The following is a 26,292-nucleotide window of genomic DNA, read 5'->3' on the forward strand; positions in this document are numbered from 1 at the left end:
AAGCCGGTACTGGCCGGTATGCAAGATAGATAGTGGTAAATGATAATTTATCACTTACCACTATCTCGTTTTTTATACAGATACAGGTGAGTTAAAGAGTGATACTAGAGTGATAAGAAGTCCTAGTGAATGGTTGATAAGTAGACTATAATACAGTAAATAAACAAATAAATAAATAATAAATAATTGGGCTAAGTGAAATTTCCGCGCGCGCATCAAACCTGTATCATAGTACCACCAAGAAATAAAAACTACTTTCACCCCTGCTTACTTGTCAACTTGTATTCTGTGTCCCCAGGCCTTACCTAAAAGTAAAGGCTATAAAGGATTGACCTGATAAATTTCACTTCAGCCACCAGATGTTCAAGTTCACCCTCAATACATCTGGTTCTGTCCCATTGTTGAAACTTCCTCAGGAACCGGAAATATCAGCGATCCAAAAGAAGCCCAAATCTGAGCATATTCCGTTGGAAATGTCCTGCTTCTCACATTCTCACAAAACCAGTGGTGAATTTCTATTTCAAATGACACCATAATGAATGCAAACAAGCAAATGAAGACAAATGATACAATTAATATTAAGTCTCCATGATGTAGGTTCCGCTGCATTAATTAAATTAGCACAAATGAACTGTGACGCGTGAATGTATCCCGAGGTATCAGGGCTGGTGGGTTGGTGGGGACCTTCGGTCTATTATTCCCATCCCGCAACCCAAAGATCGCAGATATTTGTGGAAATGAGGACTCACTCAACAACCTGTTTGTTTCAAGCTGTGCAACCCTCGGGTCCAGCTCGCCCAGTAAACATTTTTGCTTTTTGCGTGAATTATTTCCAACCTTTGTCTCTGAATTGGAGAGTAAAGACGGAGAGTAGCAGCCTGGAATGGATTGTTTGGCTAAGGGATCTACATCCATGACAACTTGGCCCGCTTCGTCCTCTCAGCAAAGACGGGCCCTGGTGTCCCCACGCGAACCCGTCCTTCGGATCCCAGCCAGAGGCCACACATTCTTAGTCTGGCTATAAAAGTACTACTATCATTTCATTGTTGTTAGTGTGAAGTAAAAACATACAGTTGCTGAAGTACTGTACTTAATCACAGCTTCGAGGAGCTTCTGCTTTACTACTGAGCCGAGTTGTGCAATAACTAACATATTTGGTTGAATATCTGCTTTATTAACAGTTTACATGTAACCGAATGTTGCAGATAAACCACCCAACACGATGCAGTAGCTTCACGGTGTTAATAAACCAACTCAATACAAACAAATACATTATTTTTTGAAAATAACATTTTAAAATAATTGCACACATTCCGCGCAAGGCTTAATCATCTTGATCGTTGTAAAAACGGAACTCGGGAAAATACTTCCCCAAAGGTTACGATCACTGGCACGGAGCCAACATTCTGTCACCTGTGGTCGAAAGAAAGAAAGAAAAGTGCTGCGTCAAATATAATAACAGGTGATATAATTATATCTATTAATATCTATTTACATGTGCTTTTATGTGCGGGGAGGGGCTAGGAGGGGGAGACGGGGGGGGGGGGGGTCGGCCCGCAGCGATGCGTCTCTTCTCTCTCTCTCTGAGGAAGAGGTTCCTGTAAACCAGCAGCTCCCTCTCCTCCTCCTCCTCCTCCTCCTCCTCCTCCTCCTCGCTCCACCATGTGACCGACTCCACAGCTGACCCCGGACCAGCGTGTTGCGAGCAGCGCTTCCGCCACTCGGTGTGCGAGCGTCCCGCGCGGGTTTCGGACATGTTTTGGTTCCAGCAAGGACTGTGCTTTCTGCCCGCGTTCCTGGTCGTCTGGTCCTCCGCCACTTTCATCGTGTCCTACCTCATCGCGCTCTTCAGACATGATGTCGATGTAATCTTTCCATACATAAGGTACGGGTTTATTTTTTTGCTATTCACGCATGTTGTGTTTGAGAATATACGCGCCGCTGTTTGAAGTTCAGCTGGTAACCTTTCAAGTACGAAACGTTATTTTTGGATTTCTGAGAGCCAGCAGCGTTTACTTTCGTTTCCCCCCCCCCCCCCACCACCCCTCTGGCTGCGGGTGACTTGGCCGGTGCCCAAACTCCAGCTGCGCGTAAACCGACGCGACAACATCTGCTCCTCTTCCTCTCACTTCTCCCTTGTTTCAACAAAGGAGCGACCGACGCTCACCAAACGTCACCAAAGCCACCCCCCCCTCCCCCCCCCCCACACTATGGGGTGCCGTTTGTAAAATGTTGCACGTTCTAAAATCTTGCGCAGTTTTCGTACATTTAGCGTTATCTTATCATATGAATAAAAAAAGCAGGACAATATTCATACGTCACTTTTTCAAACATTTAGAGACAAAATCATGTAAATACATGCAACAACTTTTCCAAGTACAATGTTTGGCAGTAACACAAAGTTATTAAATAATAAATGTTAAATGTAAATGTTAAATGTAAATGTTAAATGTAAATGTTAAATGTAAATCTAAATGCTAAATGTAAATGTAAATGTTAAATGTAAATCTAAATGTTAAATCTAAATGTAAATTTAAATGTTGAGTTTAAACGTCAGACATGATGACTGACAATTACAAACTTTCGGTAATTAATGCAGCAAGTCAAGATGGCAAGTCCGTAGTAACGTAACGGGAAGTTGTTTGTTGTTTGTGCACCACGAGGGCTTGAAACTCACACGTCTGTCTCCCCCCCCCCTCCCCCCCCCCCTCCAAGTGACACGGGCGCGAACCCCCCGGAGAGCTGCATCTTCGGCCTGATGACGTTCGTGTCTGCGTGCGCAGGTACGTCCACTCCCACCCACAACCACATGACAGCTGGGGGCAACTCTGGCCTTTCCCTCCCCCCCCTCCCACCCCACCCTCCCAAGCAGGAACAAAGCCCTCCAAAAGACGTTGCTTGGACTTCCCCTAATTTAAACATTTGAAAGTGGAACTTATTTTCACGGGGATGGAGGATCCCAAAAGATTCACACTGCCCGCCCGCTGCTCACAGGAACCCTCACCGTCTACGCCCGCTACAAGTTGGTGGAGAAGCTGGGCGGCGACAGCGTGGCTGTGGACGCTTGCCTCAATAAGACGGCCTTGGTGCTGGGGATGTCCTCCTGCCTGGGCATGTGCGTCGTCGCCACCTTCCAGGTACGAGACGTTGCACCACGTGTTTTTTTTTGTTTTTTTTTACCAATCGCACAAAGAGTTTTGATCCAGCCCTTGTGCCACTGCCACTTTTTTTTGGGTGTGGGACCTGCAGGAGACGACAGTGACGGAGGTCCACGACGCCGGAGCGCTGCTGTTCTTCGTCCCGGGCGTGTCCTACACCGCCCTGCAGTCCGTCCTGTCCTACCGGGCCCGTCTGGCCGGCTCCTCGGCGGCCGTGTGCCGGGCGCGGTCGGGCATCGCCGCCCTCGCCGCCGTGGCCCTTTTCCCCAGTATCCTTTCAGCCCCGAAGGCGCCGGAGGAAGAAACACGCTGTGTGTGTGTGTGTGTGTGTTTGTTTGTTTTCCTTGATGGATGATATTCAGCGGTCATCTGTGCGTTCTTTGTGACACAGACCACCCTGCACAGAGACGCAGGGGACGAGGTGAGGCCTCAGTCAACAGGCGGGATGAATAACTACTCGTGTTTTGTTTGGCGTCTGCTCACCTGCGTGTGTGTGTGTGTGTGTGTGTGTGTTTCAGGACTATCCCTTCCACGTCGCCAGCGCCGTGTGCGAGTGGATCGTCGCCTTCAGCTTCATCTGCTTCTTCCTCACGTACATCGACGAGTTCAAGGTGAGCGTCACGCCGGCGGGCGGAAACAACCCCCCCCCCCTCCCCTCTTCATTTTCAGTTTCTTTTTTGTTTTTTTTTACTCACTTCTCAATTCTCTCCATCCGCATGTTTCTTTCCTGCAGCTGTTCACCTTACGAGTGAAGGCGGAATTGAAGGAGTAGCCGGCGACATCCGTGTCTTCAAAGTAAAAAAAAAAAGTGTTGTCTTTTGTTGTTGTGAAGCTTTTTTGCATTTTGTACATTTGCATTTTATACAACGTTGTGCTTTGCATTCCCTGACTGAGTTTATTTAGTTCATTTTGGATCACAGCCCAGTCTTTATACTTGTTTTTTGTTTTTTTTATACGATGTCTAATCATTCATTACAAGTGCACTTATTACCGCCTCTGCTCGAAAACGTCACGTTGCACTTTGCTCTCGACTCGCCAAACCCGCGTGTCGCCGCCCCCGCCGCGGCCCGTCGGGCCCGTGACGAGCGATAAGAGAAGTTCATCGGGGAGCCAACTGCACATGTGGTCTGCGGGGCAAACCTCTCACACAGATGTTCGGTGAGTGCGCACTGATGCAATCTGGGAATAACCTGACAACAAACCCAGCTCAAAGGCTGCCGACAGTTACTTCACCAAAGTCTCTTTTTTATCATCCACTCGTCTGGCGGCGGTTCCGCTTGCTTTAAGCTCAGCTGCTCACGGGCCTCAGTGGTTCTCTGCGGGTTCTACCGTGCAGCTCTACATGTATGTGTATATTTGCTGGTGTCTTCAGCCCGAAGGCAGCTTGGGATTTTGGGCCCCTGCATTAGTTCGCTCGGCGACGAAGGCCAGGAGAAACTTACTGTAACCAATCAAACTTGAATGGAAGCTCATGAGAAGTTCTGTGGGAGCTTCGAGGCGGTTCAAAAAAAAAACGCCCTCGTTTCTCGACTTCTTCTTTCATGTTGAGGGGCGTCATGAGGCGGACAGGAAATGTAATTTCACACATGAAATGAAACCGTCTCAACATTTTTGAGTAACGCAAATGTAAATCTGTATCTTTTTAACGTTTCACAATAGATCTCCGGACAGATTGAAGTGACTTATGAAATAAATCAAGGGGACTTGAAACAGTTTGAGGCTGTGAAAGATGTTTGTTTGTCACAAAAGATCACGTTTCAGTATCAGCTGATATTTTAACCGGCCAGTACTTTTGCAACATCTCTTTTTAGGTAAACGGTGAATACGGGACCAACAAAGTGTTTCAAAGGGAAACGCTGTGCCTTAATGGTGGTCACATGACCCGGGTTATTAACGCGTCCACTACAGAGTGTGTATGTACAAAGGGAGAATTGTCTGGATACTGTATTTCAAACTGTTTTGCTTGTGCCACGTAATGTACCGCACATGGAAAATAAAGAGAATTTTTTAATCTGAAACAAATTGTTTGAGTTTATTACGGATTTCTCACACAAAGGGATCTCCAGACTTCCCACTCTTTTTTTTTTTTTTATTCAGTCATCAGTGTAAAACACATTCATAGAAATGGATTTTTTTTTTTGTTGCATTTGTGACTTCTTACTTTTACATTTTCGGGCGTGTAGTCACAAAAGCTGATCTTATCAAACGATAAACTGACACAACTAGACTCTCGGTGCACTTCATTCCTGCTAAAGGTCGGTGTGCGATGTGTGCACAGATAATCCAGGAAAAAGCATTAACGTGTCCCTGTGTAAAGTGTTGGCTATGAAAGACTTTTAAGCAGAGCCAGACCAAACACTACTACTCACTGTCTTTCACATTAGGCATTTTTTTTTTCTGTACAAACATGCAGCAGCTTTTGAAAATGTTCAGATTTGGCTCATGAGTTTTCAGCAACAGCGACTTGTGTATTTTCTGCAACGTCACGTGTAAATTGATGAACAAAAACAAGTTCAGAATGTTAAAAAAGGAGTTCGGAGTAATTGAATGTGGTTTGAAATTTTAAAAGATTAGAGACTCGTAGTACTGTACGTTTGTTCCTCAAACTGTAACTATTGTAGACGGCTGTTATCTGTTGATATCCTTGTTTAGACAACAGATTTACTTCTCCAAAAGAGAAGAAAAAAAAGTCTCTAAAAGGTGGAAACAAAATTTAAAATCTTCAGAGCGACGGCTGAAGGAAAAAAAAAAAAACGCTGAACAACAGTTGATTTTCCTTCCCGTTAAACTGGTTTTGTGATTTACAGTAAATAAAAACTGAAAGTATATAGTGCTATGTATCCTCCCATTGCGTCACACACTGAATGTATGACTCATACATTCAAAAATATTTAACATACGTTTCATTGGCGCTCTCAAAAAGGCGAGAAGAAGACCAAAGAACTTTTGTAGTATAGAATTGCTTATTTTTTTGTACAAAAATGACTTGCTACTGCAGGGGAATTGTCCCCTCTTGGTCAATAACGCTGAGTGCATGGAAAGTCATGAGGTCGCTGACGGGCCGCAGGCGGAACAACCTCGAGGGTGCTTGTACACTGAAATTACAAAATCGCTCTGGTTTGGAGTTTCCTCTCTTCGGGCACTTCCAGCTGCACCTTCTGGCTTGGAGCTCCTCGATGAGCGGCGTCGCGGCCTGCCTCGCTGCCTCGCTGCCTCGCTGCCTCCCTGCCTCGCTGCCTCGCTGCCTCCCTGCCTCGCTGCCTCCCTGCCTCGCTGCCTCGCTGCCTCCCTGCCTCGCTGCCTCGCTGCCTCCCTGCCTCGCTGCCTCCCTGCCTCGCTGCCTCGCTGCCTCCCTGCCTCCCTGCCTCCCTGCCTCGCTGCCTCGCTGCCTCCCTGCCTCCCTGCCTCCCTGCCTCCCTGCCTCCCTGCCTCCCTGCCTCGCTGCATCGCTGCCTCGCTGCATCGCTGCATCGCTGCCTCCCTGCCTCCCTGCATCGCTGCCTCCCTGCCTCCCTGCCTCGCTGCCTCCCTGCCTCGCTGCCTCCCTGCCTCCCTGCCTCCCTGCCTCGCTGCCTCCCTGCCTCCCTGCCTCCCTGCCTCGCTGCCTCCCTGCAGGCCGCCGCGGGGGGAGCTCGCCGGGAAAAGGCCTCAGTCGCTGAAAGACGACTCGCCGTCGGAGCTGGTGGCGTCGGCGTCCTCCGTGCCGCCCGCTCCTCCGTCAGGCACGGGGGCGTCCGGAGTGCTGTCACCAGCAGTGGAGGGGGGGGGGGGGGAATGTCATTGGTCAGTTTCAGAAAGTGGGAAAAAAAAAGGGGAATAACGTAAGATCGTCGCCAGTAAAACACTCACTCGAGCAAGTTAGGATCCAAACCCTCCAGGACCATTTTATTCTTTATAGCCATAACCGGAACTCCCTGTGACGGATAAAACATGCGTTGAGATACAGAACATGCAGGTGTGTGTTTTTTGGCTCTAATCCGTTAGGTCCTTAAGCGGGTGTTAGTGACGATTTACCACATGAACCATCTTCAGGTATCGGGCGTAACGCGGGTCCTTGGCCACGGTCATCACATTCTCTTCCGAGGCTTCTGCTTTTGGCGTCGCTGCAGCTTCTGCAACAGTCTGAGCGGGCTGCAACAGGAAGTATAAAAGTGTCAAATGTAAAAATACATACATCTCAAGTGGTATGCGCCCCGGGGTGTTGCACCGTATCTAGCATTTTCAGTAAGTGTTATCCGCAGCCGGAGCGCGTGATGCTGATGCCTCGATCAACTAGATCTACTCCATGCCCGTTCTGCGTGCACGTCGGCGTGGTCACCTCCGGCGGACGCAGGGTCCCGGCCGGCGGACCGTTGGTCTGGATGGCGGCCGTGGGACCGCTGGCTCCGTTGGGCTGAGCGGGTTGCCGCTGGCCGATTCCTTCTATCGTGACGTCCTCCAGGCCGGGGATGGAGGACAGCTGCTCGGGAAAAGAAAGACGTGAGGTACTGCGGTGCACGTGAAGAGCGTCGGGAGACAGCATGAGCTGTAAGTCCTGGAGAGGCTCACCTTGGCTTCCAAAATGCACAGTGTGGTTTCAATCTGCTGTATGCGGAGGGAGATGTTGGCCAGTTTCTGCAGGGGGAAGAAGGGGTTCAGGGTGATGGAGGGTTGAGAGTTGTTGTAAAAAAAAAAAGGTTGTTTGTGTGGAGCACAAAGAAGATGCACAAACCTCTTCGCACACTGTGGAAAAGCGGTTAAGGAACCGGACCGTGTGCACCACGAACTGATTGAGATAGGCAACCACTCTTCTCTGTTGAATAGCGGGAACCTGAAGGAAAACAAGAGATAAAGCAAAGGAGTTTTGAAAGTAGGAACCCAAGGTTTGGTGTTCAGAGGAAATGACGTAATTCACACCGCCACAAGTGACGTCATTTCTCAAGTTTAATACTAAAGTTTGAAGCTGTTGATAGTTGCTGAATACTGTGAAATACATATGTATACATCAATATAGCCAAATACACTAGCTGCAGCTGAGCCACCTTGTACACTAAATATTTAACTGAGCAGAGATCCCTTAATGATTCCGAACGTACTGCTCCACAAAAACGCTTATTAAGTAGAAGGATAAAGGCAGTCGATTCTAACTGAATTGTTCAGTTTAACCAACGTTACAATCGCCATCTGACAGTGTGAACTCTTGTAATTCCCCTGTAGCATCGCGGCAGCTAGCTAACGTTAGCTGCAGTTCGTGTTAGCTAACGTTACATATGCACCTTGGTGAGATCCACACCAGACCCGACGATCGGCAGCCCGTCCTCGTCCATGTTGGACTCTTAGACCTCCTGCAGATCGGGGAGCGGTTTCGGTTCTAAAAGCGAGAATTTCCCCGTGAAACGCCTGCTATGCTCACATAGGGATAGCTCATGTGACTCGTGACGTCAACGCGTCAGATGCGGCGCACGGGGTTTTGTGATTTGAGATTTTATTTTGGAGGGCCCCTTTCTTGTCAGTGGAAAATAAAAACATCCGGTGATGTCTTGTACCTACGTTTGGCAATGTCGTGTTATAAAATGGAAGGATCTATCCGCCTTTGTAACACCTATAATTCCGAATTCGTTGTTTTGTGTTTTGACTACAGCATTAATGATTAGAATTGACATTAATTCTATCGGATGTATTTATTGAACAAAAAACTCGTAATCCCTATTTATTTTTAATGCACGAAGTGTTGCTAAACCTTAGATTAGATTATTAACCACGTTTTATTACAGGAGGACAGAATCTGGGTGTGGGGAGCAGTAAAAGCGGCGTTGTCAAACTTTTATTTTGAAAAGAGGAAGCACAGAGTTGAAGAAACGGGTGCTTGCGTACTAACAACGCATGTTAGCTGTAAAAAAAACTATCTAAATTATTTTACATTTATTTATAAGCGCCACAGGAAAGAAATATTGCACTAATGGAGGTTATGGGGTTGATAGAGAAAATAAACGGTACGTATACTAATAATTAGATCCCGTTGTAATTTAATACAGGCTGTGTTTATGTTAGTCAAACAGTTAGCGGGATCCGTCTATTTAGAGGAATCATGCCAGTAAGAAGCGTTCAGACTATCATTCCTCTAGAAATAACGTTGGTCCAACTAGATTCTAGACCATAATATCGATATTCACAGTCTGTTGTTCCGATATCTTAAGCACAGCTGCATATACTTTACCAAGTTATTTCTAAACTCACATGAAATAGTTGAATCCAGTCGTTATACGGGTTCACAGGCTTAATGCAGACTCTTGAGTTGTGGTAGTTTTAATATAATTTTCAGTCATTTTTGCCATTGTTTTGATTAAACAACACATTTCCCTATTTATATTTCCAGTGTGAAAAGGACAAAATGCAGTTTAACTCTGTATTCTCTTGAATAAAAAAGCTCCCAGATGCCCTCTGCACAGACCATCTCTCACAGTACACCTTCATGTTTCAGACCCCAGCCTTCCTCTGCCATCTCTGCGCCTCCTGGTGCCCCCACTGAGGCTCCTCTCGGCAGCCATGTGGCAGCTGGCGAAGCGGAAAGATGTTGAGAATTACGAGAAGCTCCAGGAGTTTGTGTTCATGGTGACCGAGGCCGTCCCTGGACTGATCAACCACAGACAGAGAGCCCAGCTCCTTCTGGGTCTCAGAGCGAGGGTGAGCAGACGTTCTCTTGTTGTTGAATCTTCTCGTTTCTAATGATCTGACGCGTAAGGACCTTGTTGACCTTTCAGTTGATTCTGGAGCTTTGCAAAGGCTCGCCTCGTGGTTTCGTTGATTCTCAGGCGATCCACAGCCATTTGGACAGGCTCCCAATAACCGATGCGAACTCTGATGTAAGTACAGCAAAGGAATAGCTTTTTTTCCCCTTCAAATAAACAATGATAACCCTTGTGTGACGTGGGTCCTGTCTGCGGCAGTACAGGGACGCAGAAGTGAGAACAACAGAGTCCACTTTCATTGCACTTGTTCAGAGCCTGCTGAAAGATCCAGTTGAGAGAGCGTACTTCTTCCAGGTCAGACTGATTTTTAAAGACAACAATGTCCTTTGTTTGAGGGTACCCACTCTCACACAAGTCTGACGGTGAAGTGACCTTTGGCTTCCTCTCACAGGAGGTGTTCCCAGTGGAATACGGGCCACAGTACGACGCCGCTCTGCACGTGTTGCTGTGGGAGCTGCTCTCCAAACTGGAAAAGCTGCTTCCGGTCCCGGACTTGAAACAGGTCGAGTGGTCCATCCAGTTCTCCCTCCGGTGGATTTTTCTTCTCCGAAAGAAAACGTGTCACTCACTCACAGCCTGTGATTACAGACGGCGGCTTGGCTCGGCTCGGCTCCGTCTGCGGCGGAGGAATGCGCTCAGTCGTCACCGGAGGAGCTGAGCTTGATCCTCGAGCACTACAGAGGTTCGGGGCTACTCAAAATGCCACGTGAGTAGAGCTGAAATGATCAATATGGTCAATATATGAATATCCTGATATTTAATTGCCTTGAAGGGTGAAGTTTTTCAACCTGTTTTCTCATCTGGTAGATGGTCCTTCATCCACCGTCGGTAGCTGCATCATGTCTGCCTTATCCATCCCTCCCTCGCAAAAGACCAACATCTCCGTGGGACTGGACTCGATCCACAACTATGCCAACGTGCTGAACCCCGTCTCCTTTGTGGGAGCGGACCAGTACAGCGTCGTCGCCGTCTACACCGAGGTCGCGGCGTCCGAAGCCGACGAAGAGCTGATCGGATCGGCCGGGGTGCAAGTTCAAACGGACTTCTACGAGGAGGAGATAGTGGCCGTCGCGGCGGATGACGCCGGCGCCGAGGAGACTCCCGGCTCCAGGGCGGAGGAGAGTGAAACTGTGGACGTGGCCAAAGCTCTGGAGACCCTCACCAAGACCTTTGCGCTGAGGAAGGAGAGCCTCGGTCAGGAGGCGCTGATGGGAAAGGGCAATGACTCGTTCCTCAGCGATGACTTTGGGTCAGGACGTGCACTGGATGGAGGGAAAACCCACGTAGGGCATGAAACGGGGGGCCGGACGGAAGAGAAAAGAGAAAATGTAGAAGCGGTGACTGAGGATCGTCAAGCGGCAGGAGGAGACGGCGCTTTGGAATCTTGTGCGGACTTAAGCGACGAAAGTGAATCCCTCTCCGTCCGCGAAGACGCGCCGGACGTCCCCAGTGAGGACCCGGACGCCGAAACGGGGCGGTCTCCCACCGCAGCTGACGTGCGCCGATCCACTCGTCTCCAAACGAGGACGTCGCCCCGTCGGCAAGAGACCTGCGAAGTCCAGAGTCCTGCTGAAGAATGTCCAAAAATGTAAAAAAGATTTATGTATTATGTATATTTATGTTTTGTTTTACTGCTTCTTTTGAGTTTACATTTTTGTAAAAAATCAATTCCCCCAGATGTCTGGATGCTAAATATAACGCTGCTTAGCTTAGCCTAGCATAGTTTAGCATTCGGACTTTTCTTTACAGATTAAAGAAACAGGAAGTAAATTGCCTAAAATGAGCTGGTGGGTCGATTGGTAATCTTTCAACAGGCCGATTTACTGTTGTTTCCAGTGTTTATGCTAAGCTAACGGGCTTCCAGCTCCATATTTATTTATTAGGGACTTATCTTGTTATTATATGAGTGATGTACATTTACCGACCTCAACTTGCTTTCTTTCACCAGGAGCCACGCTGATGTGTCAGTTGCCCCCTCTGTTATAGCCATCAAAGGAATCAACAAAGGTCATATGATGATGTAAAAAAAAAAAAATACCTTTAAAAAAAAAAAAAGAAAATCCAACATTATACTCACTCACTTGTGTATCTTCTTTGCAGATGATGCGGACGAGATGACGTCCGTCATCTTCACCTGCTCTCACTGCGCCTTCCACAGCTCCGAGGAGAACAGCCCTCCTCACTTCCACATGCAGAGTGTTCGCACCGAGGTGTACAGGACTCTCTCCGGGGCCAAGTTCACGCCGTCGCCCTCCAGCACGGACGAGATTTTCACCTCCATCAAGCTTTTCCCCAAGGGGAGCAAAGCGGAGGGCGAGCCGGAGCCGGAGGAGGCGGGCGCGGCGGGCGAGGGGGCCGGCGAGGCCCCGCCCCGGAGCGGCGGGCGGGGGGCCCTCTCGTGCGAGACGTGCGGCAAGGCGTTCACCCGCTCGTCGGACGTGCGGCGGCACCAGCTCACGCACACCGGGGAGCGCCCGTTCCGCTGCTCGCGCTGCGACCGCACCTTCCAGCACTCGTGGGACCTGGCCAAGCACGAGGCCAAGCATCACGGCGCCGCCGTCTCCTTCGCCTGCCGGCTGTGCGGCGGCGCCGCCTTCGCCAACCTGCGCGCGCTCACCGCCCACCACAAGAGGTGCCACTCGCGCGAGAGCCGCCTGCCGCTGATCTGCTCCATCTGCAGCCGCAGCTTCCCGAACCCCGCCGAGCTGCTGGAGCACCGCAGGTCCCACGTCGCCGCCCGGCGCTACGTCTGCCGGCAGTGCGGCGAGGGCTTCGACTCGCTGCTGGCACGCTCCCAGCACCGGCAGGCGCACCGGGTCAAGAGCCAGTTCAAGTGCCCGCACTGCGACAAGACGTACACGCGGCGGTCGGACGTGAAGCGCCACCTGGCCGCGCACACCGGCGAGCGGCCGCACCAGTGCGGCCAGTGCGGCAAGCGCTTCGCGCTGCGCTTCATGTTCGCCAAGCACCTGCGGGTCCACAGCGGCGAGCGGCCCTTCCAGTGCCCGCACTGCCCCAAGCGGTTCACCCTGGTGTCGGTGCTGGCCCGGCACGAGCGGATGCACACGGGGGAGAAGCCCTTCCTCTGCTCCCAGTGCGGCAAGGGCTTCCTGTCGCAGGGGGAGCTCTCCAAGCACCACCGCTCCCACGTGGACGACAGGCCGTACTCCTGCCCGCAGTGCGACAAGCGCTTCAAGAGCAAGAAGACCCAGCAGGAGCACGTGGCGTCGCACAGCGGAGCCCGGCCGTACCCCTGCGCCCACTGCGGCAAGGGCTTCACCAAGCCGTACGCGCTGACCCGGCACAACCTCATCCACACGGGCGAGCGCCCGTTTCCCTGCGGCCACTGCGAGAAGTCCTTCCTCACCCTGGGGGAGGCTCAGCTGCACCGGCGCATCCACACGGGGGAGAGGCCGTACCCCTGCGGCGCCTGCGAGCTCAAGTTCAAGAGCTCGTCGGAGCTGGCGCGGCACCGGCGGAGCCATTCGGGCGTGAAGCCGCCGAAGCCCCGCTGCGAGCGCTGCGCCAAGACGTTCGCGTCGCAGGCCAAGCTGAAGAAACACGTGGAGAAGCACCGGGAGGAGGAGGAGGAGGAGGAGGAGGAGGAGGAGGCGGTCGAGGCGATGGAGCCGGAGGAATCGAACCCGTAGCGATGGGATGGATGGATGGGATGGATGGATGGATGGATGGGATGGATGGAGAGAGACTGTGATAACCAATGTGAACCCTGTAAACTGTTTCTTTATGCACATAAAGTGACATAACAATGTGCGTCGGTGATTCATTCAGTGTCAGGTTAATCCAAACAAACAAAGAGGACATACAAAAAAAACCCCAATACATACACATTCATAAAGATAATGTATAGAATAGCATGGTGCCACACAATAAAACCTATATGAAGGATACAATATCCTATGTTTTGTTGCAGACCTCGTTTTTCAGTGTACTTTAGTTAAACAGTTGTTCACCGGATAACAAGCAAGGAAATACAGAATACAAATTGCCACCATTAGTCGGGGCGACTGTGGGTGAGTGGGGAGCTCGGCCTTCTTCCAATCAGAGGGCTGGCGGTTTTGATCCCAGGCCCGACTGACCTGCAGGTCAATGTGTCCCCGGGAAAGACAACAGTTAATCATTTCATGCCTGTATCGATAATCCAACATGAGCTTAGCTTTTGTTTTAAGGGTCACCACAAGCCAGAATATGGGAGACTCTACTTGGGCTTTTCCCACACGCCTTTGAAATCTCCTGCATGCGTCAGGTGTTTCCTTCATTTCTCTGCAGAGTGCACATAAAACCCATTGAGCTGATGGTTATGGAGCAAATCTTAATTATAAAGGTAATAAACACGGCTCTTTTAATCGGTGTCTGTAACCTGTCAAACACTTGAGAAATCCATAAATGAGCTATTTGTAGCCGGTGCTGCCTTATTGTTGAGCTTCTTCCTGCGGCCTGAACATGATTTACAGGGTAGGGCTGTATTTATGTTTAAGTATGAGACGCGTGTTCAATTAACTTAGGAGCAGATGGCGGGCAATAGTTAGGAAATCTATTTTTAGCATTGTTAAGCATTGCTGGATGTGCTTTTCTTAGGTATTTGAAGTCATTAGCACCAGAAATCACTCCACTAGATGAGACAAACCACATGAAACCTATCAACCACAAGGGTCATGGTTCTACTTTGGCTCCATTTCATTGGACTGAAATCACAGTGAAGTGGAATTTATTGAAGGGAGATTGACTCGTGATTCATTCTTTCCTGGTTTCCTGCACTGTGGACTCGCCATTAAGAGTTTTCTCTTTTCGTAAAGTGAGTCACACAAGCCCCAATTTGTGTAAAAGCATCTAAAGAGTATTTAGTGCTTGGTAAGTTGTTTCATACTTATAACGATAAATGTTTTGCATGTATCGCTAGAAGTACATAGTTATAAAAAAGGAGTGAATTGATTTAATTGCGTCACCTAAAACTTCTGTACAGCATCTTTCGTAATTTCCCTCACTGACACTGTTGCTTATAATTAAATTTATCACAAACTCATAAAAGTAAATCATGGAAAAAGTGTTTTGCATCCTACAAAAACAATACGAAAGTAACAGAGTTTTCCCCCCAAACGGAAGTCAAACCTTTTTAAAAGGGATGCCTCCTCCCCACCGAGAGAGGGTGTCCACGGGTCGCCTCCCGCGGCGAGGTGCCGCAGCGAGCAGCCCAGATGTCTGGATGCGAGGAGCCGGCGACCACGCAGGTGAAGAGAGCGCCTGCAATATGAACGCTTAACCCTGCGGGGGGGGGGGGGGGGGGGGGGAGGACACCGAAGCTGTGGATGCAGATAACGGCGCCACGCGACACGACCAACAGCGAGATTTACAGTCCAGTCTGCATTGGCGGCGTGGTGATGGCGGATTAATGACACAGCCATAAAGAAGTCGAGGCTGGGGGGTGGGGGGGGATTGTGTGTTGCAGGGGAGCGATAGCGAGGCCCTAAATAGAAGAAGAAGAAGAAGAAGAAGGAGGTGTGTGTCGTGTAGAAAGAGAGAGAGAGAGAGAGGAGTGAATAAAACCGACCGGCGAGATCATGAGCTCTGCACTGCCGTACAACTCGCTGTCAGCTCGGCCCAGTCCCAGCCGACGAGCTCTGGACTGGGAGCACCAGCAGCTGGCCGTGCGGCGTCTCTCCTCCCCGCGGGGTCTCGACCCGCTCTCGGCGCCGCCTCTCCCCCGCCGGCCCTCCGCCATCCCCGGCTACCTGCTGTCCCCCTACCAGGAGCAGGAGGAAGAGGAGGAGGAGGAGCAGCGGCGGCGACTCGCCTCGTCCGTGTGCTCGGAGGCCTCGCTGGCGCCCCCCGCGCCCCCTCCGCCCCGCGCGGGCGCCGCCCGCCCCTGCTGCTGCTGCCGCCGCCGCCGCCCCGTGGGAGTCATGCACCTCCTGCGCCTGGGCCTCCTGGCCTTCAGCTGCCTGTTCTGGGCGGCGGGCCTGGCCATCCTCACCCTGGGCGTGTGGGCGCAGATATCGCTGGCGGACTACATGCTGCTGTCCGCCAACCGCTACCCCAACGCGCCCCTCATCCTCCTGGCCACGGGCGCGGCCGTCACCGCCTGGGGCTTCCTGGGCTGCCTCGGGGTGGCGGCCAACCTGCCGGCGTTGCTCCGGGCCTACGGCTTCTTCCAACTGGCGGCGCTGGTGGCCGGCCTGGCGGCGGGACTCTCGGGCCTCTTCTATCGCGAGGACATCGCCGGTGGGTTCCGCAGCGGCCTGCAGCGAGCGGTGGCCGGCTACGCCGAGGACGAGGGCCGCGCCGACGCGCTGGACGGCCTGCAGAGGGCCCTGGCGTGCTGCGGGGCCGAGGGATGGCGCGACTGGCTGGCGTCGGACTGGGCCGCCCGGCGCGCGGCCGACGAGAACGGCACCTCGGCGTCCCTGCCGGACAGCTGCTGCGCCAGGCGCAAGGGCTGCAGGAACCGACCCCTCCCGCCGGGCGCCGCCGCCGCCGCCGAAGGAGTGGAAGCGGCGGGCATCCACCCGCACGGCTGCTTCGGCAAGGTCTTCAGCCTGGTCAACGACAACGTCTTCCACATCGCCGCCACCGTGTTGGGATTGGCCTTCGCCCAGGTCGGAGGCATAGCGATGGCCTGCCTGCTGGCCAACAAACTGGCGCCGAGACCCCGCGGGCGGCTGGTGGCTCACTGACGGTCGGCAACCGCCCCCCCCCACCCCCCTCCCCCGAGGATACGACCTGACTTAGTAGATGATTGAGATTTGGAATGAGATTTAAAGAGCTACGGAGTTGCAAAAGGTATCGGGAGTTGTTTCAGGCGCCAAGGTTTACAGGAAACGTGTCAGGGGATCGGCATTCGAGGTCCCCCCCCCCCAACGGGGCTTGCATGGTTGTGAAAAAATGAAAATCCAATTATTTATTGGCCAATTGGGTTGCATTGAGCAACTACAGTGTGCTGAGAAAAAAAAAAGCTTTTCTCAGAAACTAAATTAGTTAAAACCGATGGTCCGACGTGGTTCTATCGTACAGTAAGTCTATCAAGACTTGGCAAAATTGGGATTTAGTGGTGAAAAAAACAGCAACTCCTTACATTTCACAACTGTCTCTAGTTGTTTACTTGGTGTTGGTGGTCGGTACGTATTATATCGGCAGGTCCATCATTTCAAACTGGGATTGGACCACGTAAGGCAGAAAAATCTCAATCTCAGAAACTAAAGGAAAGTAGATGGAGACCTTGTTTGAAGAGATGCTAAAGCATCGGCATGGATTAGTAGGATTCCTTATAGAAAATGTAAATACATGTTAACATTGGGTTGACTGATATGATTTGGTAAATCTCAGCAGCAGTTTTCCACCTCAGGAGGATTCATTCGAGCTGTGTTCAACAGATGTTCTGTTCGCATCATTTAGTTCTTCCATCGCAAGAACTGCTTTTTGCTGGAAATGTGCACCTAAAAAGAGATGAATAAGCCGTTGGTGTCTGTGGTATTTTCTGCTGTTTACATCTGACAGGCTTTAACGTCGAGGTAAAATAATGACTGCTTTAAAAGAAATCTCCCAATTGTCTCTGTGTTGCTAGTGTGGTTGTATTCTGAGGCAGAACATGTATTTAAAATCACTAAATATTGTGAACAACTATTTTTATGGCCTATATATTTTGCAACGTTTGCATGAAACTTCCATATTTAGCCAAATTTCACACAGGGGACCTTTCAATCCAAGTAAAAAATCTGGATCCCGTTTTTTTTCAGTCGCTTCAGGCTGCAGCTGCATTGATGCACAAACAGATGTGTTTCCAAATATGCTGCTAGATGTACTCGATCTAAACGTTTAAGTAGATAAATACACATCGACACTGTAAAATAAGTACATAAGATAATATAAAGTATATTACCATTACCATTGCTGTGGTATTTAGGATTGTGTAGCCTTCATTAATATTGGCGCTTTGAACTCATGTTCTTTATTTCTTGATGCTTCCAGCCTCAACCTCTGTATCGGAGTTGTGTGTTCTATGCTGATATACAGTGTGTGTATATTGTATTCTAATAATAACACTGCAAATATGCATGACTCAAATTGTAAACTATACGTGTCCAACAATAAAAAGAAATAGTCTCTGCCTCATTACACAATGTGATATTGATTTGACCGACTGCATGGATCCACCAAATATGAAAATGGCGACAGCCTTCTTGTAATTTGAGGTGTTTTAGGTATTTTCCCTCTTGGAGGTGAAGATTGTATCCTTCATCGCACGAAGGACCCGGTCCGATCTGCTCTCTGTCGACAAGTTGGCACCAGAAACGAGAGAAGCGCGTACCCGGTCTCATCCCCTTAAAGGACATATATCTACATATAGAGAAAGAGAGGCATTGGCCAGTGGCCTACCGTTTGAATGACCTCATTGTGGTATTGATTAGCCTACATTGTGCTCTAACAAGGCTTGCGGATGCTTTTCTATCTGATTACATTGTCCTTGTTGAGACTATTTTGCCTGAGGTTGCTACATCCAGAGCAGAGTGTTTCATCTAAAGTGGAGCTCTGAGAGCAACGCCTTAAGTCAAGAAAACCACCGGAGGAATTATGCTGTTAATACCTCTGAAAAACTGTTTTGGGGTTGGGTTCTTTAATGCGCTGGTTTTACTTTATCTAATCTACCAAAACAAGTGATCACAGGAAAGGCCGCAAAATGGCAGCAGAGTTGTGCAAATATAAAACAGCAAGCATGACATTTTACGAATTAAAGAGTTTTTGTTTAACTTTTAATAAAACACGGAAACACGGCCAGGTTTTAAATCATGGAATTACATTCTCTAGTTTGGATTTTGTTTGTTTGTTTGTTTTAAAACCATTAAATATAATCAAATTCAAGCCTTTTAGTTGCTGAAAAAAAAGAATGTAGCCTCGGGCTCCCTTCCCGAATGGGTGTGTCCTTAAAGCCTAGTTGGACGGTTTCCTGGATCTGATGCATGGATTCCTCTATTTATTTTTGGACTGTCCTCACTTTTAGGAAATAAAAAAAATCCACACCGCACCCTGGATGAATGTCTTACACTTCAGAATATACCCTGGATTCGTGTAGCTCTACCTTGGAAGTCTACACACACAATTTCGTCGGATACACGTTGTCGAGAATGAACGGCAAGTAGATTATCCAAAATACGTTTTAGACGATTGTAAAGTCCAACTTGTCTTGAGTTTGACGTTAGTTTTAGTGTTTTCTATCGCTTTAAAAAATAAATATATATATATATATATATAGGGGGTAAGGTGGCGTGAGCCTACACTCTCCGCCTCTTTATGTCTTTCCTACTCTGCCCCACAATTTATTTGCCAATTCTCACCACCGCTCGCTCCCCCGTCGCTGCGTAAAAGCCGCCGCGCTGCGCTTGGAAATGTACTTGTTTTTGCGCACAGAGAGGTCGCCAAAATGGACTTAAAATCCGAGCTCCTCAAATCCATCTGGTACGCGTTCACATCTCTGGACGTCGAGAAATGCGGCAAAGTGTCCAAGTCGCAGTTAAAGGTAAGCAGGAATGCATGTGGTCATTTTTGAGGTGTCGAAACGGGGGGCGAGGGGGCGTCCACGGGACACACAAACGTGGTACTTTTCCTTGAAATCCCTTTGTACCAGCAGAAAGTCCGAGCAGTTATTCCATATGGAAAATAACTTTATAAACATACGTGTGTCACACACACACAAGTGCATATATTTGAAAAAAGCTTCACTCTTATCACACTCTAAGTTGCTCTCTATGGCTCCCCAGCAAAAGCTCAAAGTCCAACCTTTCTTTGTAGACCAATAAGTAAAGTAGTGAGATATCAGCTATCAGTGTTAAAAAAAAAAAAAAAAAGTGGAGACCGAACAACAACAAGTACAGATCTTATTCAGCCATTTCCTCCCTGGGTGAGTGTTATTTTTATGGCTGTTGTGTTCTGCTCTGCGTCCAGTTGCTACATGTCTGACTGGGTTCCCTTAGAAGATAGAAGAATCCAGGCAAATAGCAGAAAGCTGTCCGGACATGCTAAGAGCCCAGCTGTCTGTGCTCACGTGTGTGTGTGTGTGTCTGTGTGAAGAAGCACTGGTCAAACCGCTCAATGTGCACGTGTGTGTCCCACAGGTGCTCTCTCATAACCTGTACACGGTGCTGAACATCCCGCACAACCCCGTGGCCCTGGAGGAGCACTTCCAGGACGATGACGACGGGCCGGTGTCTAACCACGGCTACATGCCCTACCTCAACAAATACATACTGGATAAGGTACCGCGGCATCGCTTCCTCAACAGCACTTTAGTCCAATACAGAAATATGAAGCTTATTGGGGCTCCTTTCATTTCAGGTCAAAGAGGGGATGTTCGATAAGGAGAAGTTCGACGACCTGTGCTGGATGATGACCATGAAGAAGAACTTCAAGGGGTTGCCAAAGGGGGCTCTGCTATCCCAAAGAGACTGTTTCAAGCTCTTCTGCCTGTTTAACCTTCTGTCTGAGGACCGCTACCCGCTGGTGATGATACCAGAGGAGGTAAGACGAGTTAATTGGAGTGTGCCACTGCCTCTGTGAGCTCTGAATGGCTAGAAAAGACGTGTCGTTCTCCACTTGAACCCAGCTTGTGTCCGCGCACAGTGGGAATATTTCACTTTTTGTTTTTTCTCGGCACAAAGTAAGTTAATGAGTCCCTTCCTTCCCCCACTTCCTTCATAGTTCTTTTGGTTTCCTGTCGACAGGGTCAAAAATAAACCGCTTTGGTGCTATCAGCACAGTAGCTTTCCACCAAAATACATGAAATATGTGATTCAGTTTGTTGTGCTTTTTTTCCGGGCTCACGCTCCAATGCTTTTTAGGTGGAGTACCTCCTCAAGAAGATCTCCACAGCGATGAGCCAGGAGTGGGACGGGAAGCCGCTAGAGGACTTCATGTCCCAGGACGCCGCCGTGTGGGAAGGCGACATGTCCGTGTGGACCTTCCTGGAGCACATGGGCGCAGGCCGGCTGCTGAGGGTCACCAGCGCCGAGGCCTTCAGTCTGGCTTTGGACGAGGTCTTCCTGGAGATGTACCACAACGTCCTGAAGAGGGTAGAGAGCGTTCTGTCTGTCCGGTGCGGCTGTTGGTCTTTCAGATGTGTAGTTTGGCTCTTCTGAAAAACCGCCGTCCCTCGTCTCCAGGGCTACATGTGGAAAAAGGGGCACGTACGCAGGAACTGGACCGAGCGTTGGTTTGTGCTGAAGCCCTCCTCCATGGCTTACTACGTCAGCGAGAACTTAAGAGACAAGAAGGGGGAGATCCAGCTGGATAAGAGCTGTGTCGTAGAGGTGGGTGAGGAAACGCAGACGCTCGCACGTTTGAACGTGCTTCTGATGTGCTCAGACAAAGTCCCGTAATCGTTGTATCTGAGTTTCCCCTGTTCCGGTTCAGCCCATTGCGGACAGGGAGGGGAAGCGCTGCATGTTCTGTGTGAAAACCCACAACAGAACCTTTGAGATGAGCGCGTCCGACCAGCGGCAGAAGGTGGAGTGGACCCAAGGTGTGTTGGTGTGTATGAGAGGAAGCAGAGGGAGAAGCTGCACTTTGACTGGAGTGATTTACGGTGTCTGTGGTCAGTTTAAATCACTGGTTTGACATTTTTAGATGATGAACCTTAGTCCATCGCAAAGACTTTATACAGATACAGAACATTCTTCATTAGACATCTGATGAATTAATATTTGATTTGGCTCATCGTCGTACAGCGGGAATCACTACAACTTCATTGTAATCGTGATTTAAAGTCACACCAATGACACTGTCTCTAGTTCTCACGGTTTGCCTCTCCTCGATCCCCGCAGCTATTCAGACCGCCCTGCGTGTGCAGAGCGAGGGCAAGTCCTCCCTGCACCACGAACTCAAGCTCAAGAGACGCGCCCAGCGGGAACACAGCCAGCGCGAGCGCAGCCGCAGCGACCGGGGCAGCTGCAGCAGCCGCAGCAGCCAATCGGACGACTCCAACGTGCACGACGCGGAGAAGGACAGAAAGGATACGGAAATAGAAAGCATCATACAGGTGAGACGCGGAAGGGATCGGCTGGGGGGGCGGGGTGGGGGGGGGGACGACTGCCGCCGGCTCGGCCTTAAACCTTTGACCTTTTTTATCCCTCAGCATGCACGCGAATTAGAGACCAGGCGGAGGGAGGCCGAGGAAAAAGAGCGGCGGAAACAGAGGGAGGTGCAGCTGGAGCTGGAGAGGCAGCTGAAAGAGGCCGAGACGGTGAGAGAAAGCTCTGCAGATGACGGGGCTCGTTTATCATTTGCTGAAACGGGATTCAGAGTTCTGGAAACGGCATAAAAACATTGGCATCATAAAAGTCAGGCTTCAATTTCAGTGATTTCCAGTGGAGGAGAAACAGTAAGGACGTTCCTGGAAAAGGTGATTCAGGAATAGGTCAGTTCTTTCCACCGAATTGGTGCGTACTCAGGGGTGTGTGTGTGTGTGTGTGTCCTTCTAGTTGAGAGACAGCATGCAGGCCGAGATGCAGGAGAAGGAAAAGGAGGCCGAGCAACAGAAGAAGAGGATCCAGGAGCTGGAGCTGACGCAGCGGAAACTCGAGGCCGCTCTCAACGTGGAGATCCACGCTCGGCTGGAGGAGGAGAGGGCCAGACAGGAGCTGGAAAGGTAATACACAGACGCACCCCACGACATCCCCATGGAGACGCCAAACAAACGTGAGACACACGCACAAATTGTGGTCTTTTGTATGCACAGAATTTAAACACAAAGTCCAACAGGAATTTCAGTAGTTTTGGAGTTGTAAAAGCTCCTATTATCGCTTTGATTGTCTGTTTTTTTGCCAAACCTCACCTTCTCCAGGTTGCTGCAGGCGGAGGAGGCAAAGAAGCAGCAGTTCCAGCTGCTGCAGGAGCAGCAGAGGGCCTTGCAGTGCCTCAGCCCCATACCGGAGGCCTCGGACAGCAGCCCCGAGGACCCCACCCCATCGGCTCTCTCCTCTGCCTCGCAGGAGCTCCAGGATCTGCAGGCGTCTCGCCAGAGGAGCCACCAGCACCTGGAGGTGAGAAGGAGGCGCGTGCGTCAGCGTCGGCTCAGTTTGCGGCATTCGTTTGGAAAGACGCCGGTTCCGTTTTCCCGTTTCAGGAGTTGCAAGAGAAGCTGAGGTACGCCAGTCAACACGTACGGCACTGGAACGTCCAGCTGAACCGCCTGATGAAACCCATCGGCCCCGGAGGTGCAGTGCGCCCCTGATCTCACCTATCTGGCTACTGTGATTGATTGATTTGGCACTTTGTTGATCAGAGTAACAACCTCTTTGGTTGTCAGTTGTTGGAAAATGAATTCAACGTGGAGCACAAGGTGAAAAACTGGATAGCTGGATTTGTAGTAGTAGAGTCTGATCTCTAATCTGTCCAGTTTTTTAAAATAAAGTCAATAGAATCACATCTTTATCACTTAATATAAAGAAAACATAAGTTTGTAATGGAATAAAAAAAAATAGTTTAAGATATGATTATTTAAAAATGTTTGACAGAACATTTGACATGATAGAAATGTTGTAGGACTACTACTTTTTTGTTGAGGAAAGTGCAGTAGTTTATTAGGCTTTCCAATCAATTTCACTGAAAAATGGTAACACAATTTTTGAGATATAGAGCAAACCAACTAATAAACTCTTACAATTACTACTTTGTGGTTCTAACCACAAATTAAAGTGTGTCAGTGACAATAAATTGCTTTTTCCGCAGAACGCTTGGAACATCGCCTGCTATCAAAAAACATGTGTCCCAAAAAGGAAGGAGCCCTGGCCAGTAACGAGTTCATCTCCAAATTCAAGAAAACATCAGACCAGAGCAGCGGGACGCCCGAAGACATCGAGACGCCCGAAGACATCGAGGCGCTGGAGGAGCAGATGGAGGCCGCCGACCTGTCGGATGGATCGGACGAATTGCAGAGGAAATCCAACGGACAGATGTGACCCGAAATGTCTCGAATAAAATGTCGTGTTCAGAAGAATAAAAGTTATTTGCAACAGAGAAAAGAATCTGGGCAAACAAACGTAACATATTTATATTCTAACATGCGCCAAGGCGGAGAGCAATGATGACGCGCAAAATGTGCCCCATGATTTAAAGAAAATGCAGCAGATTAAGAATAAGAATAACTGACATTCATAGTTTTGTATAATACATTTTATTAGTGAATAATAAAATCAATTAATGAAATTGGTTGTTTTTTTATGGACAACACTGAATGAACACAACCTCTCTCCTTTAACATTATTGTTTTGTATCCTGATAGCTCACAGGAAGTTATGTTTGTCCATAAAATGCTGACTTGTAGATGCTGCTGTAGCCGGAAATGACGGAAAAGCGAACCGGAAACAAAACAAACTCAACCCCCGAGTGACGTAGAAACATGGCGGCGCTCTAGCTCGCGTCACGCTGACCGCGAGCTACAAAGATAAACTTCACTTTTCACTTCCCGCGCTGCATTTGGTTTCCAGGTCACGCCATGCGCCTTTTTTAACCCCTGCGAGGACACGCCATGTTGTCTTCACTGGTCTGCAGAGCGAGCGCCCGGGGGCTGGTCTCCCTGAGCCGGGGGCCGCCCGCCGACCCGCCGCCCTCCCCGGAAGGAGCCCCCCGACCGCCGCGGAGGCCCGCGAAGGACCCCGGCGGCTGCTCCGTCCTCCTCTTCCCCGGCCAGGGCAGCCAGTTCGTGGGCATGGGCCGGGGGCTCCTGAAGTACCCGAACGTCCGGGACATGTTCTCGGCGGCGCGGGAGATCCTCGGGTACGACCTGCTGTCTCTGTGCCTGCGGGGACCCGAGGAGGAGCTGCGGAAGACGGCGCGCTGCCAGCCGGCGCTGTTCGTCACGTCGCTGGCGGCGGTGGAGCGGCTCAACGTCGAAAACCCGAAGGTTGCCCCTCCGCCCCCAGTTAACTAATAAGAGAAATACTATTGAATTGTTACCACCTGACCATCATTATTATAAGTTTCAGCTTAGACTTGACTGTATTAATTTGAATCCACATACGATGATGAGACCTCCATAGGTTGCAGCATTAGTCCCTTTCTAATAACACTCCTTTACATTTTCATTCCAACACAACTAGAAATGAAATATCAAAATCTCGACTTAATGTTTAGTTTAATTGATAAAAGCCGATCTGAGATTTTGACGTGACCTTTGACCCTTCCGTCCACAGGCCATCGAGACGTGTGTCGCTGCCGCGGGTTTCAGCGTCGGCGAGTTTGCCGCCCTGGTTTTTTCTGGCGCCATGGACTTCGCGGAGGGTAAATTCTTCTCGGGCTTCCGCATGACAACGACGTCGCTCCGTTAAGAGTTAACCTGTCACATGTCTCCCATCCCTCCTGTCTTCTAGCTCTGTATGTGGTGAAGGTTCGCGCGGAGGCCATGCAGAAAGCTGCAGAGCTGGTTCCTAGTGGGATGCTGTCGGTCGTCGGTAGACCTCAGGCTCAGTACAAACATGCGTGTGTGCAGGCTGTGGAGCACTGCAGGAGCCTGGGGATGGAGGAGCCGGTGTGCTCCGTGGCCAACTATTTGTTCCCCGATGGCAGAGTCCTCGCAGGGCACCAACAGGCAAGGCGCCGACGTGATCCAAAGTGCACCTTTTTAAACAAATGATGTGGTGGAACGCTTACAAAGTGTCAATCGCGATCACCGCGTTGTGTCGTCAGGCTCTGGATTTCCTGCAGCAGAACTCGCGGCGTCTGCAGTTCGTGAGGACCCAGCCCCTCCCCGTCAGCGGGGCTTTTCACACGGAGCTGATGGAGTCGGCCACCGAACCCCTCAGGGAGGTGCTGAGGAAGGTGGAGGTCGGTCCAACTTCTTTTGTTAAACCACAGCAACCCCCCCTTGTGGGGTTATGTAGGAAACAATATTTAAAAATGCAAGAGTGCTGTTATTTTAAACATCTGTCACGAACCCCCCCCCCCCCCCCCCCCCGTTCAGGTGCGTCGCCCCGAGATCAACGTGTACTCCAACGTGGACGGCAAGCGCTACATGAACGAGAGCCACGTGCGCCGGCAGCTGGTGAAGCAGCTGGTGTCGCCCGTGAAGTGGGAGCAAACTCTGCACGAGATCTTCGAGAGGACGCAGGGGACCAAGTTCCCGCACACGTACGAGGTCGGTCCGGGGAAGCAGCTCGGCGCCACGCTCCAGCGGTGCAACAGGAAGGCCTTCGCCACGTACGCGCAGGTGGACGTCACCGCCCACGACGACTGACGAAAGCAGTTGGCGCTTGTTTTGACGGGGTGGACGGGGTGACCTGCAAGATCTGTAGAACGTGTTGTAATTAAATGTTGTTGCTTTTTTTTTTTTTTAATTAACGAGACTACAACACTTTGTCGTTTAAAGGTTTATTTGCGTGAAAAAGATTCAAACCCGAAACAGAAAG

The 26,292-nt window shown here is 50.0% G+C and overlaps 6 protein-coding genes and 1 long non-coding RNA gene across 7 annotated transcripts; 5 read left to right on the top strand and 2 right to left on the bottom strand.

Annotated features, from left to right (window-relative positions):
* Positions 1–1,611: 1,611 nt before the first annotated feature.
* On the top strand, positions 1,612–5,200 carry dram1 (DNA-damage regulated autophagy modulator 1). Its single transcript, XM_037460311.2, has 7 exons — positions 1,612–1,885; positions 2,716–2,783; positions 2,995–3,137; positions 3,250–3,427; positions 3,521–3,579; positions 3,677–3,769; positions 3,892–5,200. The coding sequence occupies exons 1-7, from the start codon at positions 1,755–1,757 to the stop codon at positions 3,928–3,930; spliced, it is 711 nt and encodes a 236-aa protein (XP_037316208.1). The 5' UTR covers positions 1,612–1,754; the 3' UTR covers positions 3,931–5,200.
* A 1,445-nt stretch (positions 5,201–6,645) lies between these two features.
* Positions 6,646–8,597, bottom strand: washc3 (WASH complex subunit 3). The gene is made up of 7 exons (XM_037460314.2): positions 8,414–8,597; positions 7,870–7,968; positions 7,707–7,772; positions 7,477–7,617; positions 7,173–7,289; positions 7,008–7,072; positions 6,646–6,900 (listed from the first exon to the last, which is right to left on the bottom strand). Exons 1-7 carry the CDS (start codon positions 8,462–8,464, stop codon positions 6,807–6,809), a joined length of 633 nt encoding a protein of 210 aa, XP_037316211.1. The 5' UTR covers positions 8,465–8,597; the 3' UTR covers positions 6,646–6,806.
* Positions 8,598–8,622: 25 nt separating this feature from the next.
* Positions 8,623–13,536, top strand: LOC119210340 (uncharacterized). Its single transcript, XM_037460228.2, has 9 exons — positions 8,623–9,130; positions 9,619–9,821; positions 9,899–10,000; positions 10,085–10,180; positions 10,278–10,388; positions 10,475–10,592; positions 10,694–11,474; positions 11,835–11,893; positions 11,987–13,536. The coding sequence occupies exons 1-9, from the start codon at positions 9,097–9,099 to the stop codon at positions 13,534–13,536; spliced, it is 3,054 nt and encodes a 1,017-aa protein (XP_037316125.2). The 5' UTR covers positions 8,623–9,096.
* A 1,029-nt stretch (positions 13,537–14,565) lies between these two features.
* LOC119210374 (tetraspanin-7-like) lies at positions 14,566–16,736 on the top strand. Its single transcript, XM_037460284.2, has one exon. It carries the CDS (start codon positions 15,463–15,465, stop codon positions 16,573–16,575), a length of 1,113 nt encoding a protein of 370 aa, XP_037316181.2. The 5' UTR covers positions 14,566–15,462; the 3' UTR covers positions 16,576–16,736.
* A 255-nt stretch (positions 16,737–16,991) lies between these two features.
* On the bottom strand, positions 16,992–19,325 carry LOC119210405 (uncharacterized). The gene is made up of 2 exons (XR_005119658.2): positions 19,231–19,325; positions 16,992–17,334 (listed from the first exon to the last, which is right to left on the bottom strand). It is a non-coding gene; the product is annotated as an uncharacterized LOC119210405 (long non-coding RNA).
* Positions 18,808–24,046, top strand: def6c (DEF6 guanine nucleotide exchange factor c). Its single transcript, XM_037460240.2, has 12 exons — positions 18,808–19,412; positions 20,008–20,148; positions 20,228–20,410; positions 20,731–20,961; positions 21,052–21,198; positions 21,302–21,410; positions 21,712–21,926; positions 22,023–22,130; positions 22,369–22,535; positions 22,731–22,929; positions 23,013–23,103; positions 23,618–24,046. The coding sequence occupies exons 1-12, from the start codon at positions 19,317–19,319 to the stop codon at positions 23,845–23,847; spliced, it is 1,917 nt and encodes a 638-aa protein (XP_037316137.1). The 5' UTR covers positions 18,808–19,316; the 3' UTR covers positions 23,848–24,046.
* A 147-nt stretch (positions 24,047–24,193) lies between these two features.
* On the top strand, positions 24,194–26,240 carry mcat (malonyl CoA:ACP acyltransferase (mitochondrial)). Its single transcript, XM_037460285.2, has 5 exons — positions 24,194–24,791; positions 25,081–25,168; positions 25,258–25,475; positions 25,574–25,711; positions 25,848–26,240. The coding sequence occupies exons 1-5, from the start codon at positions 24,417–24,419 to the stop codon at positions 26,118–26,120; spliced, it is 1,092 nt and encodes a 363-aa protein (XP_037316182.2). The 5' UTR covers positions 24,194–24,416; the 3' UTR covers positions 26,121–26,240.
* The last annotated feature ends 52 nt before the right edge of the window (positions 26,241–26,292 follow it).

The sequence above is a fragment of the Pungitius pungitius genome, chromosome 2 (assembly GCF_949316345.1).
Source record: "Pungitius pungitius chromosome 2, fPunPun2.1, whole genome shotgun sequence".
In the NCBI taxonomy this organism is placed as follows: domain Eukaryota; kingdom Metazoa; phylum Chordata; class Actinopteri; order Perciformes; family Gasterosteidae; genus Pungitius; species Pungitius pungitius.

Excerpts from the sequence above, each read along its gene's own strand:
- def6c (XM_037460240.2), top strand. The coding sequence starts at position 19,317 with ATGGACTTAAAATCCGAGCTCCTCAAATCCATCTGGTACGCGTTCACA. Across the intron at positions 20,411-20,730 it reads TGGTGATGATACCAGAGGAG|GTGGAGTACCTCCTCAAGAA; the intron begins GTAAGACGAGTT and ends AATGCTTTTTAG. Across the intron at positions 22,536-22,730 it reads GCCAGACAGGAGCTGGAAAG|GTTGCTGCAGGCGGAGGAGG; the intron begins GTAATACACAGA and ends CACCTTCTCCAG.
- LOC119210374 (XM_037460284.2), top strand. The coding sequence starts at position 15,463 with ATGAGCTCTGCACTGCCGTACAACTCGCTGTCAGCTCGGCCCAGTCCC.
- washc3 (XM_037460314.2), bottom strand. The coding sequence starts at position 8,464 with ATGGACGAGGACGGGCTGCCGATCGTCGGGTCTGGTGTGGATCTCACC. Across the intron at positions 7,773-7,869 it reads TTTCCACAGTGTGCGAAGAG|AAACTGGCCAACATCTCCCT; the intron begins GTTTGTGCATCT and ends TTCCCCCTGCAG. Across the intron at positions 7,618-7,706 it reads TGTGCATTTTGGAAGCCAAG|CTGTCCTCCATCCCCGGCCT; the intron begins GTGAGCCTCTCC and ends TTTCCCGAGCAG.
- mcat (XM_037460285.2), top strand. The coding sequence starts at position 24,417 with ATGTTGTCTTCACTGGTCTGCAGAGCGAGCGCCCGGGGGCTGGTCTCC. Across the intron at positions 24,792-25,080 it reads TCAACGTCGAAAACCCGAAG|GCCATCGAGACGTGTGTCGC; the intron begins GTTGCCCCTCCG and ends TTCCGTCCACAG. Across the intron at positions 25,169-25,257 it reads CGCCATGGACTTCGCGGAGG|CTCTGTATGTGGTGAAGGTT; the intron begins GTAAATTCTTCT and ends CCTGTCTTCTAG.
- dram1 (XM_037460311.2), top strand. The coding sequence starts at position 1,755 with ATGTTTTGGTTCCAGCAAGGACTGTGCTTTCTGCCCGCGTTCCTGGTC. Across the intron at positions 3,428-3,520 it reads CGCCGTGGCCCTTTTCCCCA|CGGTCATCTGTGCGTTCTTT; the intron begins GTATCCTTTCAG and ends GATGATATTCAG. Across the intron at positions 3,580-3,676 it reads ACAGAGACGCAGGGGACGAG|GACTATCCCTTCCACGTCGC; the intron begins GTGAGGCCTCAG and ends TGTGTGTTTCAG.
- LOC119210340 (XM_037460228.2), top strand. The coding sequence starts at position 9,097 with ATGGAGGTTATGGGGTTGATAGAGAAAATAAACG. Across the intron at positions 9,131-9,618 it reads GTTGATAGAGAAAATAAACG|ACCCCAGCCTTCCTCTGCCA; the intron begins GTACGTATACTA and ends TTCATGTTTCAG. Across the intron at positions 9,822-9,898 it reads TTCTGGGTCTCAGAGCGAGG|TTGATTCTGGAGCTTTGCAA; the intron begins GTGAGCAGACGT and ends TTGACCTTTCAG.